The sequence below is a fragment of the Vollenhovia emeryi genome, unplaced genomic scaffold (assembly GCF_000949405.1).
Source record: "Vollenhovia emeryi isolate VEMERY1.0 unplaced genomic scaffold, V.emery_V1.0 DF939138.1, whole genome shotgun sequence".
NCBI lineage: Eukaryota > Metazoa > Arthropoda > Insecta > Hymenoptera > Formicidae > Vollenhovia > Vollenhovia emeryi.
This window is the reverse complement of record NW_011967228.1, coordinates 507,183-524,781: the sequence shown is the minus strand read 5'-3', so window position 1 is coordinate 524,781 and position 17,599 is coordinate 507,183. Positions and strand designations below refer to the sequence as shown.

The 17,599-nt window shown below is 49.3% G+C and overlaps 1 protein-coding gene across 8 annotated transcripts in view; it reads right to left on the bottom strand.

Moving 5' to 3' along the window:
* LOC105567351 (polypyrimidine tract-binding protein 1) overlaps window positions 1-17,599 on the bottom strand; it is a 418,546-nt gene that overhangs the window by 217,364 nt on the left and 183,583 nt on the right. For 3 of the 8 annotated variants that reach the window (XM_012022159.1, XM_012022160.1, XM_012022166.1), the window contains exon 1: window positions 1,943-2,261. The exons of 4 other annotated variants lie outside the window; for them this stretch is intronic. In XM_012022159.1, coding sequence (XP_011877549.1) covers window positions 1,943-1,945 — 3 coding nt within the window. In that variant the 5' untranslated portion in view covers window positions 1,946-2,261. Of the gene's footprint in view, window positions 1-1,942; window positions 2,262-17,599 lie in introns of those variants that run through there. One more of the 8 variants, XM_012022164.1, reaches the window with a different exon arrangement.

The window sequence follows — 17,599 nt, the reverse complement described above, 5'->3', positions numbered from 1 at the left end:
GCGTCTTTCCCATCTCCGCTCTGTTGACGTTTCCTCCGAGTCTCATCCGACGAAAGGAGGCGGAAACCGTAGATACGTTCATTGTGGGACGGGATGACCCATTTTATCGGAAACGCACACGTAAAAAGGGCCGCGAAAACGGGACGGAAAAGGGAAAATTCGCATATCGTTACGAAATGAGTCGCGCGCTCGTACCGTCCTTCGGAACGGAGGCACTCAACATAATTACTTCGCTCGACGGGATGCGAGAGCAATCGCCACCGAGACGATCTCGACGGCTGCTTGAAGGATCGCGATGTCAACAAGAATTTCTAAGCATTGCGAATTAGAATTCAGACAGAGAAGTTTCTTCAAAAAAATAGTGCCCCGTGCAAAATACCCGTACAATAGGATCGACAGGGCTGACGGTTGCAAGTGTATCGTGCGAATATCCATCGACACGTGTACCACTTGTAACGATTTTTCCAACTCGCGACGAGACCGAGCGCGCTAGAAAATGGCGGCAAATTTTCTGGCGGTACACAGAATTACGTGTTCCAACAGATCGAATGATTGCCAAATTAGATTCGCTCCTCGAGCTCGAACTATCTGGCGAGTTCTCGACGCCACGTATGATCGTGGTAGGCAAACTTCGCGATCTCATCCGACATGCCCGTCTTGACTCCCACACTCGCGGCAAGTTCCGCGCTCCAACAACTGGAGATTACACGTGCGCCAATTAAACGCGTACGGGAGGATGTGTATGTGTATATATCGGGGGGGCGAGAAGGGAGAAACTGTAGAATATCGACTACGTCGTATGCCGCCGGCAGTAATGCGATTCTTTCGCTACGTGCTTGACGAGGCGCGGCGCAACTCGGGCACGAAGGCGGATGAGACGGAACGACGACAGGCTGAGGGAGAGGCGGACGAAGGGCCCGGGATGACGAAACGGTTGGGAAAATTAGGTTCTCGTGCCGGGGAGTGCTGGGGATCGACGAGCGACGAGCGATCATCCGATCAGGCGGAAAGGGTAGGTTTGTTCGGGATTCTCGATCGCGGGATGTCACGTCGCGAGGCGCAGAGACGCCTCTCCTGCTTACGTTCCCCCGCTCCTTCCTCTCCTCTCTTGCTCGACACCTGTCGATCGAAGGATTAAAGAGGATGCCCCCGTAGAGACAGTCCGGGATTTAAAGCGCCGTCCGCGTTTCCCCGCGAAACGTTTACCGAGCGGCGTCGGTGGAGGAGAATGCGGGAGCGAGAGGTGGAAGAAGGAGCGAGAGCGTGGAACGGAGGCAGCGAATTCACGCCAAGCCCGGGGTTTTCGGTGAGGATACTCCCCCTGTTTACACGGCAAACGTAGGAAGTAATTCATCGTGGCTCGTCGCGACTAAATCCATTCCTGATTCACCGCCTCTATCCTTCGCCGTGCACAGGAGTATTACTCGTGCCCGGCAGTAAGTACCCTCGTTACTGGCTGCAGGAGGGTTCGTTACCGCCGCCGGAACCCCCGTGAGAGCTTTGTCTTCGGAGACACGCGGAGTACGCGAGCAATTCCCACCGGGTGCAGCGCCATTGTCGAGACACGGCGCGATCGAGGACGCGAAAGGCAACTGATTCTCGCGCGATCGACGTAATTGCACGGGGGACGCAAATTGGATGGTCGACGAACAACAATCGTCTAACAAGCTGCTCGTTGCCAATTCTTACGGGCTATTTACAAGAATTAGAGAAGAAACGGAACTCCTGTTATCCGAAGTTATTTCGAGACGAATAACAACGACCGCGGAATATATTCTCCATAACTGTTTCGATACGACAATTGCTACGGATCACGCAAGGAGACGCGATTGGAGCCAAGTTTGCAGATCTACCGCTAGATAATTGTACTGTCAGAGAAGAATGGACTAACCTTCGGCAGAATTCCTCGTGGCAACGATTGAGCGAAGAAAGGTGGACTCACCATAGTGTCTTTGATATGATCAACTGGTTGCAGCAGGACCGCCGTGGTACCGAGTGTTCTGTGATGCTGCTGCTGCTGCTGCTGCTGCTGCTGCTGCTGATGATGATGCTGTTGCTGCTGCTGCTGCTGGTGATGTTGATGATGATGGGGGTTGCAGTTAGCAACGATGTTGCAAGAGCAAGTGCAGGCGAGGTTGCAGGCCTGCTGAGCACCGAAGAGATGTCCTACCAGCCCCGGGGTGATCGCTGCTGCCGCCGGGTTGTTAATGCCGTTTAGCAGTGGCGGGGGCAGGGGCACCGCACCACCCGGGACGAACGGGTACGAATGAAAATACGTGGTGATGGGGGAACGTGTCTCGTCAGCGCCGATGATCGTCTCCGCGAGCCAGGATTTGCTCGACGACGGGTGCAGGAAGAGATTGCGACTCGTAGCGGCCGCGAACGACTGCTGCAGGCCCCAGAGGGTCCGTGCGCGTTCCTGTGCGTTCCAGCAGGCACGTTCCAGCGACGCGGCCTGGCAGCGAGCGGTTTCCGTCTTGCACGAGCGGCTCCACTCGTACGAGGGCCACCACAGCTTGAACGAGTGCCCTCCCTTGTCCTCACCCCGCCGGTCCCCGTTCAGGGACGCTCGTCCTCCTCGTGTCTCTCTTATTTTTGCGTCCACGTCGTCCTCCCCTTGGGACAGGACGCTCGACCGGCCGTTTTGTTTTCCTTGCCTCCCGTTTCAACGAACGAGCCGACTAACGCCCGTTCGATCTCCCCTTATAGCGAGTTCTACGCCGATCTCGATAGAACAGCGATGTAGAAAGAGAGAGAAAGAGAGAGAGAGAGCGCGCGCGCGCTCAGCTGACGAATCGAATCGCGCGGGATGCGGATAGTCGTCCGGACGGGAAAAACGCGCGGCGTCAGTTAAGTCCCTTTGACTCGCGGTGGATCGCGAGGGGCTTTGGTACCGTTCGCGTATACGCGAGTACACCAACACAGACTGAATTCTATCTTACGAACTATGACACGTACACATACACACGCACGCACGCGAAACGTACACACGCGCTACTCTTACGTTACATCGATACAACAACGACGTAGGGCCTAAGCGTTATCTACATATGCAATCGTGACAGCCGGATGGAGATCCCTAAATGATACGTGCGAGGATGTTTACCCTAGGAGGAACGGCGAGCGCGAACGCGTCGTCGGGAGTGAGCTTCCGAATGATTGTCAAGTAGTGTGAGCGAGCGGATAGAGGGACGGGGGGTGAGGGAGGGGGCGACAGTTACAACCACGAAGAGGGAGATCCGCGAAGGGGCGGATGGTGACGGGTGATAGACAAGAAAGAGAGGGGAAATTTACGCGTGCGGATTAAATATGTACTTAGTGTGCGGAAGAGGCGCGAGAGAGACGGAGGCGGCCCTCGTCTCTCGCTTCGCACGATTCTCTTGCTCGTGTAATTGAAACGACGTAGGTACGTGAAATATATCTTCTTCTTCTCTCTCTTCTTTTTTTTTAAATCCTTCCTCTCTACGGTCCTGTCTCCTCCTCGTTAATCCACCCTACTAAATTCGACGTGCGAATGTTATCCTATCGAAAAAAAGGTGATACACCTCGAGTTACACGCTAAGAAAGCTAGCTGAAAATGATTGTCACGAAGATTGACAAGAGAGTAAGTCCTATTGCCGGACCGGGGAAAGAGATCCTTAAGTTTCTTTTTCTTTTATCTTCTAATGCGCCTTAATCTCCTATCATTTTACACGGTCCGGTTTTCCTTGCCGTTATCCTGCCGCATTCGAATCACGTGTCAGCGACTAGCGGCGTGCCGATCGGATATGTTTTATACGTATCAACGTATGTATGTATAAGTGTAAATATATATATATATTTATATATATAGATTGTGTATATATATAATGTAGATATTAATGTAGAGCGTGTAGGATCACACGTAGAATCGGTACAGAGGCTGAAGATCACATAAAGACACGAAAAGTCGATCGCTCGACCTCTTATTTCGCACTAGACACGTACATTACTGCCCTGACCGGAAAAGAAAAGTCGCAAATACTTCCCCTCTCTTTCCCTCGATATGTCCCAACCCACTACAATTACAATTGATTGTCTTGACGCGATTCTCTTTGTTGCTCGACGGTCACCTGACGACGCAGATGTCGCGATTGTTTCTTAATTTTTTTTTTTGCTCTATTTTACTCCTATCTTTAGCCTAAAGACTTAGCGACGAGACTCGTGTTTTTTTTTACACACGTACGTTTTTTTACACACCTAACACAACCCGAGACTCTCCCGTTCTATTACTCTATTACTTGATTTTCCTCGAGTCTCGCGGGGTTACCCCCCGACGATTTAACGTCTGAACGACTATCATTTAGGGACTTAATTAACGATTAAATCTCGCGAGAGCGAGGAACGCGACGTAACTTTTTCCGCTGTCTTCTTCTTTCTCTCTCTTTCTTGATCGCTCTTACTCGAGACGATCGGCGGAAGAACTGCTGAAATGGGACAGCCGCGCGGCCCGTCTCGCGTCTTTTTGCAGAGATATGTATTCGTCTACTCGTGTCAACTGCTCGGCTACTCGGAGGAGCTTCTCTTGCCGAATGTCCGGTCTCTCGTGACTCTTCGCAGCGATCTTTCATTCAGCCTGGCATATTCTTTCCAGCGGCAATCGGACGAGATGGTGCGAGAGGAGGAGAGCTAGGGGGGGTGGGGGGGCAATTGACAAGATCCTCGCCCAGTCTGTCCCCAGGTCGACGTGTGTGTGTCACGAAAACGTGTGTCAACGACGACGATGCGACGACGGCAACGATGACGACCTTGAATCGCTCGCCGTTCAGTCCGACAGGCTGTCGCTCCACGACACCGGTGGCTCGCGCTCGGCACACACAGACACACACACACACGGGCTCAAAGAGGGGAGACAATGGGGTGCGCAGTCAGAGGGCTGCTTTATGCATGCGTACTCGGCGTACGGAAAGAGAGAGCGAGAGAGAGAGAGAGAGAGAGAGAGACAGAGAGAGAGGTGTGAGGTGTAGCGTTAAACGTGCTTGGGGGAGTCCCTTCGCGGCGCTGATCACGTGGACTTGCTTCAAACGTCGCCTTGCTTTGCCTTCCCTCTTCTTCGCGTTGCGTTTCTCAGACGATGGCAAAGGCGGGCAAGGGCGGCAGACGACGGCGACGACGTGGACGAGGGTGACGTACGGTCGACTCGTGCGGTGGCTCTTACGCGCGCGTACTTCGCGGATCGAGGCGCAAGATAAACGAAGGCGGAAGAGAGGAGTTACTCGCGGCGAAGAGGAGGAAGCGGACGAGAGTAGCTGACTGTGGGGTTGACAGTTGGCGCGTGTGTGTCTGTCTGTGTGTGCGTTTGTCGTGCGAGCGCTTATACCGCGGGTCTCGCGCTGGTGTGTGGATGTTGTGTACCGTGGCGGATGTGTGTCAGTCGGCGGTGAAGGAGTCCAGCGTGGAAGGAGACAGACGTGGCAGAGGCGGAGGAAGAGAAAAGGAAGGGAAAAAAAGAGGAAGAGAGAAGGTGTGTGAGAGTGTGTGTGTGTAGTGTGTGTGTGTGTTCGTGAAAGAGAGAGAGTAACTCGGAGGCGGAACGATTAAAGTGCGTCCTACTCGATCGCCTAGCTTGACACAACTGAGGAGCGTCTCTCTCGCGCGGCGCCGCGTAAGCTTCCGCCACCGCCGCCACCGCCGCCACCGCCGCCGCCGCCGCCACCACCGCCGCCGCCGCCGCCGCCGCCGCCACCGTCGTCGCCGCCACCGCCGCCGCTGCTGCTGCGGCCGCCGAGTCGGATTACAGCGTATACGCGCCTTTGAAACGTGCCTTTCACGGCCCCCACCGAGCGAGCGGCAGCGCGTAACCAATGGGGTACCAGAGTACGCCGAGAGGACGCGAGCCCGTACGAGAGCCATCGAGTCTGCGCGGCGGCGGCGGCAGAGCTACTCTCGAGTCCTCTCCCTCTCGATCCTTCTCTTACCCTCTTTCATCCCTGCTGTCTCGTCCCGCGCACGCCTTCGGCTTCCTCCCTCGCGGCGCCCTCCAACACCCCCGACACGCTGCCCCGTCACCCCCCCCCCGTCCCGCCCGGCTTCCGACCAGCGCGCGCGGACGCGTCCATCTGAGAGGCGCTACCGCGATCCCGAAACCGCTCTCTTAAGCCCCCAGCCTCTCCCACCCCCCGCCGGCACCGCGAAACAGACCCTGCGCGCGGGTGCTCGCGAGGGAGGGAAGAGCTTGTATTTATTATGCGCTTGAACGGGTCCTAGATCCTTCTCGCGAGCGAGCCAAGATTCTATTCGGTTCCTCTCTCCGTGAGAGACCACCTGCCCATACGTTTGGAAGATTTAAGAAGATGCACTATCCGAACGATTTCGGATACAATCGCATTTAGCGAATTTCAATCGCGATTGTTCGTCAATCTTTGAGGCAAGAGCTGGATTTTGTTAACCACTGCGAGATAATACGGTTAATGCAGGAGAGTTTCATATTTATCAGCGTCCAATGTATTTCACTTATTAGTTTAGTTTCACTCGTTTTGCGTGCCACGTGTATTCCTCGAGAAGATTATTTAGACCAGGAGGGGTGTAGCTGTTCGACGAACGAAGACGTAACCTTACGACGAGCGGAACGTTGTTCACACCATTCCATTTTATAATAATTAAATATACAGGGTGTTCCAGGAGGAAAGGTCAATATTCTGGGAGAAGCAAAAATGTTCATACGAATACATGTCCCATTCCCCACTGTTTCCGAGATAGAGCACATTTTGTTGACGTCCTCGTTCAGATAAAACATGAACACTGGGAAGCGTTCCACTCTCACGCAATGTATTGAAAACCTTGGAAAACACTTTACGATTCGGAATTCTGCGTGCAGGAGAGCGTCGACGGTATTCTTCAACAGCAGCAGTAGCCCTACCGTCACAGAAACCGTAAGCATACAGCATATCTGCGTATTCGACATTTGTGAATATGCAAGGCATTTTGAACATGTTGTACAATGTTATCGGCACAACAGTCAACAGACGTGTAAGAGTAAATTCCCGCAGACGTTTACGAGGTTGGATGAAGGGTGAAGTGTACAGAAAACAAGTAAATGCACGAGGCACTCAAGTAGCTCTATCTCGGAAACAATGGGAAATATAATCGTGTGAACATTTTTTCTTAAAATGACCGATACTATTACCTCCCACAATATTGACCTTTCCTCCTAGGACACCCTGTACATGTACACATTTGAGAGTATCTCTTCGTTATTCCGCATCGACAACCTGGAATGTCTGTGCTGCAATCAAAATCCCTCAAATCGACATACGAAATTAGCGAAGCTCTGACAATTTCAATTAGGATCGATCGGGCTAATTGGAAACTAGGGGTAAAATGAAAACGGTCTCTGGAAGCATCGTGAAATTTGGCGGCTTTTCTTTTCAAGCGGCTCTACGTAGTTCTGGTGACGCTGATGACGACGCTTATTTATGCACTTCATGGCCACGCATAGCCGAAAAGAATGTTTTCAGAGGCTTTTCCATTTACTCCTAGTTTACAGTTGCTCCGGTTGATCCTGCTATCAGTCAGTAATTTCGTAAACTCCATAGTAATATCACGATGAAGTGTTCCTTCCCGACAAAAGGTATCAAAATATTTAACATCGTCGACAAAATTAAGAATGGTTCAACACCTGGCCCAGCTGCCTTCGTTAACTCTCCTAGACTCCTACACACCTCGAAATTAATGCGGAAGCAGTAACGTTTTCAAGCGATACTCGAATGAGTCCTCGCCGAGGGTAATTAACATAATAGCCGGAGTTTAAGGTTAAACATCGGCCGTTTTAAAAAAAGCCCGTTTCTTTTAACGCGCGCCGTCATAGTTGCAACTGCGGTGCGCGCCGCTTAACGATAGCGCTCTCCGGGAAAAGTACACTGAAGAAGTTCAATGGATAGCAATAAAGCACCGACGTCGCAAATGGTTGCCTCCACTCAGTCCGGGCCCGTTATAGCAATAGGCGCGCGCTAAAACAACCGAAACTTTCGCGTACCGACCATCCCCTAGCGGAGCAGATGAAAAAGTTTCAGAGACAAATAACGGGGGGGGGGAGGAAAAGGGGGTGGAAACGCGTAAACAGAAGCCTCGTGAGTGCATCCGCGAGAGCGGGCCGGGTGAATCGCTGATTCCCAAGTCGGCGAAGAAAGAGGAAAGGTGTGAAGCAAAGAGGGACGGGGGGGGGTTGCGCATTGCCATTCGTTCGACGGGCGCTTCTCAGCGAGAGTTCGGAGTGTTTGTTCAAGGCGGAGATTACTGTTTTCGCGAAGGGACAGAGAGGCGAGACGTAGACGGAGGATGAGAGACGGGGAAAAGATTCGAGCATAATCACCTCCTTCCACCTCGACGTCCTTGATGTCAGAACGAGAAAGCGGAGGTGCCGCCCGCTCCGAAGGGCTTCCTCGGGGACTGATTGCGCGATCGACGAGTTCCAAGTTGCAGAAACGAATCTTGAGCGAGATCGATTGCGCTTGGCGAACGATTGGCCCGGAATCGGGGCGTTCGCGAGGGCGCTCCGCTAACCGCCTGGAAGCCGCTCATTAATGTGATTGTCGTGGAAAGTCGCAACTACCGCGACAAGTGGCTGCTAAAGAATTAGACCGAAGGGACGGTTAAACGAGAGGGAAGTATGTTGATCTTTACATGAAAGCTGAACTCAATATCGATATTCGATTACTACCAGTGACATCGAGCCGATCGATCGGGAAACCAAGATTTGTTGAAATAATCCGATATGAAACGAAATGGAGACGCACAGGCCGTTCAGGACGCGTAATGAGTTTCGTTTTAATAAACCGGCACGAAGAATTTTTCCGGAAAAAAATCTATTATTAATCATTTGTACCTCTCCGTGTAACAGGAGAGTCGGTGACGTCAATAGTACGCCATTATACAGGCTAAAACTGGAGTGTCCGTAGTCATTGTAAATGCTCGCAACTTTCATAAAAGGCGCTTTGTCCGCTCTCCGCGGTGCAAAAGTATCAAGCTTGTCATGTAGAATTATGTAAAAACTCTACTGTTATTTAAAAACGTATACCAAATTGGCAAATATTTGCAGATTTCAAATTAGAAGTTGTATCTTTCGAGCGCACTCGTCCCAGATTTATTTCAGCGATTTTTAATAAACTCCACGGCGCGCGCACTAGTACTGTTTTCTATCTACGTTTACATTTCCAAATGTCATTTCATTTAAACTGCACTTCCGTGTTTAAAATACCTATCGTCAAATATAGAAAATGAAATGTTATAAAATACGAAGCGCGGCGAAACAAAATGAAATAAAAATAAAACAAAAAATGTTAGGCAGCTCCAACTATTTGCCGTAGTTTCATCAAATTGCAATATGCCGTAGGTTTATCATAGATGGTAAATGGTAGGAAATTCAGTAATCCTTGTTTAACTGAGCACAGTGGGCGAAACGTACGGTCGACGTACGAGGCAAATAATCCTCGCTGTCAAAAAATTCCCGTAGCCGCGAGACGCCAAGTCTTGAAAATCTCAGTGCGTTCGTCGAAATGCGGCGAAACGTCAAACGTTCGCAATTTTCGGTAAACTATCCGAGTTAATTTCGCCTTGATCCCCGCCTAACGCAAAACCGCGCGTATCGCACAATCGCTTTAACGTTCATTATCGGCCGTCCGCCGCGTTTTATACATATTTTTAATTACGTCAACGAAATTAAAGCCGCGCAGCTGAAAGGCAGCCGAGCGCCTTTACTTGTGGAAAGTTTAATTAACTTACTAAAAGCTTTGTGTGCCAGAGAAAACGATGTCAAAGAGGGCCGGCAGCGCTTACCTGTAACAAAAATTATTACGGGAATTATTCGTGGACCTCGCCGTATTAATGCAGTAATACGTATGTTGATTCAGTAATAAAAAAAATTCTATTCAATAAACAACAATGCGGATAATGTAGAAATATAATTAACAATAGAACATTTTATCTGCAATTTATCGCTGTATAGCTTTTTGTATTTTCTGCAATTATAAACTTGTTCATATTCACGATAACAACATATATAAATAATAAAGCAAAATATATATGAAATAAAGTAAATAAGATGGCATAAACATGTCTGTTAATATTAACATTTTGATAAATATTAAAACGACTGTTTCCTACACAATGTTTCTAAATGCAGAGAGAAAGTCTTCAAAATCATTTCCACTCATATATTAATTATTTTAACAATATTCAGTCTTTATAGTTTCTACCATGTTGATAATAACTCTGTATGTGTGTGTGTGTCTTAATTATCAAAAACACGCGAAAGGACGAGGTTGGAGCAAACTACGACGCTCTCTGCTCTAATGTATTTCTTAGATCGTCTCGCTAATTGTAAGTAGTACTTCATGCACAGCGAATGAAACCTCTCGCGAGCGATGTCGTAAAGTAAATAATCGGAATTCCAAAATAATTGGAATGCGTTTTATAACTATATACTTTATATATATTATATTTTACGGCGCGCTGTTATATTCATTAGTTTTGTCGCGTAATCAAGCTTAGCGTTAAACTTACGAAGCGCGATCCCCGCGAAGCCGATTCGAGGATTTAGTCGGCCTCTGGACGAAGGCGGATCGCGCAGTCGATAGAGGCTGCAAATTGCTACAAACCTCGCCCTAATATAGCGCTAATAACGTCCTAAGAACGCACATCGCGCGCGCCTGAACCCTCCGGGAGTAGGTGCGAACGAAATCGCGAGGAGCGTTAGAGTGATCGTTAATCCCGCCGTGCCGACGACTTAATACGTCGGGCAAACCGTTTCGCGCCCTCCCGGGGACCGCCCTTCTCTCTAAGCCCCGGTGAAATTACTTCGGGAGTAAGCAGTATGCAGATCGCGAAATCGCGACGTACGTTAAGGATTAACTCAGGCGCCGGCCCGGAGGGGCGCAAAGAGGATCCGCGCGAAATCGGGAAGTCGAAATGCCGCGCGACAGCTGCGGCACTCGCCCCGTTTAATCTATTTGATGAGCCCCCTCGTCCCTTTCTCAACCAATTCTGGAAACCGTTAAGTTCTCCCTCAAATTTCAGCGGCGCCGCTAACGTTTTCGGCACCCGCGAAAAATACCGACTCGCGGTATTCGTGCAAGTATTAGTACCTTAGAAAGGCAGACACCAGCGAGTGCTTGTGAAATTTTCAAAGACACAATGCGATACGAATTAGACTTCAAACCTCAATGTTTTTTTATATGAAAATGTTCAACTGCGCAGTCTACAAGCCGCTCTGGTATTGTTCTGTACATAAAAGCCAATAATGAGATTTGCAAACGCAAAAACTGAATGCCACTCTGTTCATATACCGAAAACACCATGGAACTCGATAACTATGAAGAAGCTATTTACATAACAAATACAGATTCTTCCTCTTACTCGATTCTTCCGAGGGTTGCGGACTTCTCTGATAGATGTCTACAAAGGGATCCGCAACGCTCGAAAAACCGAGCAGGCGACTAAAAAGAATCTATATTTGTTGTGCGGAATGTTCATGTTTCTTCGTAGCTATACAACTTTCGTTGTGACATTGTGTTTTCGGTGCAAGTGGTATATGAATTTTCTTCAGTCGTGTTTGCGCTCCAAAAATGTCTGTCCGCGGCGAAAACATTTTATGACACTAATCGTTATTTGATCGTCGTACTTTGTTATCCAGTTGCACCGCTTACCGGACGTCTTATCGAAATGCAATCGTACCTCGTGTATTAATTTACCATAAAATAATTTATTTCATTTACACTTGGAAGCAAACTTTAACTTACCGGCACAAGTGAATTGCGATGCAACGACCCTCCACTGATACACGTAAATCCTATTTCTCTAGCACGTGCACCAAACGCTACACACTAACGAAGATTAAATTGATAATTTCATGCGTTAAGGAACGACAACAAGACAGCGATTACATATAAATTGCTGGCGAAGCAATGATCTTGGAATAATTCAGTATTGACAAATCATTTATGCGTCCCTCTGCCCGGCTCGAAGCTCGATTACGAGTCGCTCCGGAGACGTTTGATTTTCATAAAACGATAAATCGCCCCCGATAATAATCCATTACGATTTCTTGCGCTTACTCCGGGCAATCTTCCCGTCAATCGTCCGCACTCGACATCAATCACCCGCCGCAATTTAACAGGCGGGACAGCTGCCACGTAAACGGATTCGCCGGTGGTGCGCCGTTAGCGGATGACCGCAATAATGATTCGTCCAAACAAAATTATGCGCCGTCGATTCTGGCCGATAACTACCGTATCCTCGAATTCGCTCGCGCGAATTCCGCTCCGTTATCAGCGTCGACCTGCGCGGTCGTGTCGAAATTATCGGACGTCGAAAAAAACCGCGCGCTACCCCTTTTTCGCCCGCAAGAAACTTTCGCCCCCCGGAGAATTCTCTCTCCTGTTCGTTTCCGAACAGGAAAATACCCAGTCGCACCTTCCTCGCTGTTTCCATTTCCCCGTGCGACGATCGACGAATTTGCACGGCCAGGGATCAGCGGACAAGAGGTCACGACGAGTCGCACTGGCCAATTACGACGTGAGATAAGGTCGCGAAGAGGAACGGATTCTCGTCAATTCGTGCGTACCTTCCGCTTTTGTCTTATTGAGGCAACGCACTCTCTGTATTATAATTCGATGGAACAAACTGAGAAGACGTGAATGAAACGATCACGTATCCAGAATGGGGGAAGAGAGAATAGCAAGAACAGCCAGAGATGGAAAGCCAACATCCAGAAGACCCCCAAAGAGATGGATGGACAGCTGAACATCCGGATCACAAGAGACAAATTGATCGGAAAAAAAAACAGGCTTCGAGCCTAATTTAAGAGAAAGAAGAAGGAATAAACTGAATAGTAGTCCGCGGATGCACCCGTGCGTTACAAATACATTTCCCTCCGGTCAGTTTGGCTTCGATTTAATTGCGCGTGATTTCATATTTTTCAGGGTTATCCAAGAGTCGGATAAACCGATATCGGGTAGCCGAGCGGATTGACGCCGGTTAACGAATCTCGGATATTAATCGGCGCAACACGTCAGCTCTAGATCTAAATGCGAATTTTCAAATAGAGATTCGATATTCGCGCTAACGAGCGCTCGTCAGATAAACATTTCAGCGCGACGACGGAAAAGCGATACGATGAGCAACAACGGGCGGGATCGTTAACCGTAACACGGTAATCGTACTCCAAAACAGGCGATTCGTAAACCGCCACATGGGAATGGAAATGGGGATGAAAATGAGTCCGCGTTTCGCGCGTGACGCAGCCGAACGGCAATCTTGCCCTTCGAAATGTGTTATTCCGCAATGAATAACGATCGCGCGCGTGCGTTATTTTACGCCTTGTCGAGGAAACGGAGGCGGCAACGCCCGCGAGATACTTTACACGCGACGTATATACGGCCCCGTTAATCGTCTAATCATCCCCTGGCGATCAGAGCCGGCGGTTTTCCGCCGGATTTCTCGACGGAACCGATCTTATCCGCCGGAAGTCACGCGATGCGCGGAAAACTCTTACGGCGGCGAATCGCTCTTTATCTTGACGTTACCTCCCGGCCAATTGTCACGGTTCCACAACATCGGAAGGTTTTTACGACGGCAGAAAACATGAAATAGACGGACGACAAATGGATCGTAATGGCTAAAGCCAACGTCACACGATACTATTTTTCTTACTGGATTGCTTACGAGAACCAATAAGGATTCAGAGTTTTAAATCAGGTGACTTAAAGCTAAATCCTGATTGGCTCTCGTAAGCGATCCAGTAGGAAAAATAGTATCGTGTGCCGTTGGCTCAACACGGGGATATATTCGCTCTTCAAGGTGGGACAAGCTGGAAAGATGAAAACAAGAATCCTCCGACATTAAAGATCCGAGGTACGATGTGACACGTGTCGCGGTTCCTCTTGTAATCTTCGCACACACTCACAGGCGAGATAAGTCCCCAGTTCCGGTCTCCCAACGTTCGGCGATCGGATGAGCGCGGATCGCGCCCCTGGTATCTCTTTTCCCTCCGCCGTAGCTGCGGAATCGCGAATCTGCCTCGGCCCGAGGCCCGACGCCCGGGGAACGAGGTGAACGGGTTTCCTGTAGATTTCAGTTACAGCCAGCGGGAAGCCAATAGTTAGGCTGTCGCGGGTAATAGGGGTTGATGCATGGCTCCCACGACGCGGCTCCGGTCCCTCTCGATCTGCCATTCTTCCGACCACCACCACCGCCACCCCCGTATGCCGACCGTCGCCCGCCCGCCCGCCCCCTCTCGTCCTTCTCAGGCCCGCCGAATCCACCGTTCACTCCTCTCGCGAGTCACTCTTTATTTATTTAAAGCCCCGAGCGGCCGGCCGTCCGCGGTCTGCACGGAGAGTGCCTGGCGTTTCCGATGGGATTTAACCGCGCGGAGGGATTCGGCCCGTACACATTCGCATGCATCGAGAGAGATGGAGATGTAGATATAAATAGAGATAGAGATAAATTGAGAGAAGGGGGAGGGGCAGGGGCGAGCGAGCGACCGTCGGTCGATTCCCTATTTCCGCCGGTTTCGTTTCCGCGAAAGTTACCGTCCGTCGTCGCGATTTCCATGTCTCTCCTGGCTCCCAGCAGACCGATTACGCTTTTGGACGGCCGTGCCGGTCATCTTTCCATTCTTCTACCCTATGCTCGCATGGTCGATTTATTGCCCTGAGAAGCCCGGAATTGTGAAATTTTCCGTTCAAAGGCGTACCAGAATACGGCCATAAACCGTTAACTCTTGACGTTTCAGAAAATGAACGGAGAAAATGTCAGTCTCGTCTGTCGAAGTGTTCAATTAGTCGGTTTGTTTCACGAAAATATCACTGGGAGTCAAGACAAGGAAGTATCAATACGACGATGCGCTTCTGTTCTGTCCCAAAAATTTATTGTCGGATTTACTTATCGGGACGTATAAGAAGGGCATGTAGGAAGCGGGGAGAGAAAAAAGGAGGGTACCTCGTCAGGAGATCCACAACAAGAAGTGAAAGCTCAGGGCAGTCCGGTCTGGAGACGAAAATCCCTTTCGTCGATACCTCACCCTCGGAACCGAAGGATTAGCGAGGATCGAAAACTCGGGTGATTTGTAGCCGACGGGCAAATAGAATCCTGACACGGCCAACAAAGTCCGCGCGACGAAGAAGGGAAAAAGCTTGTTTACACGGCTAAAGCAACGAGAAACATTTCCCGTGTATCTTTTGTTGACCAAACAGACCAGGTGTTAACGACGCCGGGCCTCGTCCCGCCGCGCGCTGCGCACTGCCCGTAATTAACCCCCTATCTATTGACACCGTCCATTGATAACGTTCACCTCGGACCTGCGCTTCAACGTCTCGCGTGTCAATTACACCTTCGTGCAATTTCCAGATATTTTTTTATCGTAGATCGGGCGAGGGTGAAGCGAGGGTATTTAATCGAGGAAACACAGACGCTCGTCGCGCGATTCGATCGCCAAGTTTTACCGGTCGAAAGCAAACGCGCTGTCGCCCGTATCTCGGGCGAGGAGCGTTTCCGGGTTAACAAGTTTCCATCAGTTCATTACCCTACCCACCCGAGTAAATAAATCATTGCCACGAATTGCGCCGGCTCCCCGACTCCCCGCGCGATCTTTGCCGTCTAGTTTCGACATCTACGAGTTTACCCCCGGTGCAACGGGCCGTGGCTCTCGATTAAGATCTCGTTCGAGAGGCTGAGATACACATGCACGCGTACACATACACACGGATCTCGACTCGCTGTGTACCCAGTCAAGTGTACACAGCTCGCTCCTTGCTGACAATTGCGTCAGGATGCGAAACGAGGACCGTCATTACGTAACAGACGCGAGGTGCGGCGGTGCGAGGCCCTTAAATTACTAGTAGATCGTCATCAAACAATCCCCGCGCTTCTCGCGATTCCAGCATTCACGGACGCCTAGTTTGCTTTAATTTCACGGAAGATTATCGAAACGTCGCAACGTTTCAATCTGCTCGTCAGATATTGCACGTTTATAATTTCGATGGATTAAGGTGGATCCTGCATAAACCCTCTAAAAGTAGACAAAAATTTTTATTCAAGTATGATGTAGTTGTAAGTTTTATCTATTGGCACGCGAAATTTCAGCCTCGATCGCCGGTGAAATAAAAGAATGAAAAAATATTAAAGTTATACTTTTTCAACATTCTAGAAAACACCAAGTAACAGTTACATAACATCTATATTATAATAGATTATAATTCACTGGGATAGGGGTTAGGGGCAGATCGCTCGCAGAAGCACTTTGACGGTTAATATTATGTTATAGAGAAAGTAGATCTTAACAAAAGACGAGATAGACGTAATAAATGTTACAAGCTTTCAAATATGCTATTAAATATATGAGGTCACCGACCTCTGCAAGCAAATACTTATTAGTAGAGTCAGAAGATACTTTTTGTCTTGAGGAAAGATAGTTCTTTGAGACTTGACAACGTCACATATACAGAGTGTCCCAGGATGAAAGGTCAATATTCCGGGAGGTGATAGTATCGGTCATTTTAAGCAAAAATGTTCATACGAATATATGTCCCATTCCCCACTGTTTCCTCCTGGGACACCCTGTATAACCTAGTATATCAATGCATTAAGTGATTTTTTTTTTTATGAAAAAGTCACATAAATCTACAAAAATAAAAGGGGCCTAATCATTCTCGTGTTAGATAACGCTTGTCATTTCTTTTCACGCTCGTCGGGAAATTCCTTAAGTACTTGCAAGAAGCATGACACAGCGATGTGTGACCTAATTTTAATTCTGCACCTTGTCGCGAGCGTCAAGGTTGCGCGATAAGAATATCGCAAACACAAGGCATGCCTCAACATGCACCGTTTTTACGTAACTGATAATTTTCAAAGGTAAGGTGACTTCGTAACATACCTCGCTCATTCTTGAAGAATCCTGGCTTTCGCGGCGGGGATACATGCCTCGAGACCTCGAGACAATTTGCAACGTAAGCCGCGCCCCTTAGAGGAAGGCAAACGTATCAAATTCCGCGTTCATTGTGAATCGCAACAATGGCTCGATAAAACGCGGACCGATAGAACGTTTCTCCTACGAGACTATCATCGCGGGAAGAATGCGACAAAGAATTTGCGACCGAATAGGCCGCGAAGTGCGAGAATGGACGACGCGGCCAACAATAAGAGGAAAAACAAATTCCTAATCGATTTTCGCGGCTCTCGTCATCGGGCTCGAATATTATTCCGGTGAGAGGCGGTACTCTTCGGTCTATTCGAGGTCTACTTGGGCGCTTTTACTGCGTTCCATAAAAATTCTTGGTCTAATAGCTCGTAGCCGAGGAGGAGCTGCCGAGTAGGCTGAAGGGGAGGGAGCTAGTGTTACAGCCTGGATACAGGAAGTAAAATAAAGGCCGGATAGCCACGTATATAGACAGGCTGACCCTCGCGTATCTTCCGATCCAATAAGCCCGAAGCCCATTAAAGTCGCGGAATGAAAAAGACATAATGGAACACGTCAAAAGCGCGGCCGATCTTACGCTCCTTCGTGGATCAGAGCGGCTCTTCTTCGAAAATGTACCGTCCAAGTAAACCACTGTTTAGAGTTTCTTTTCGCAGCCGGGTAAAATTA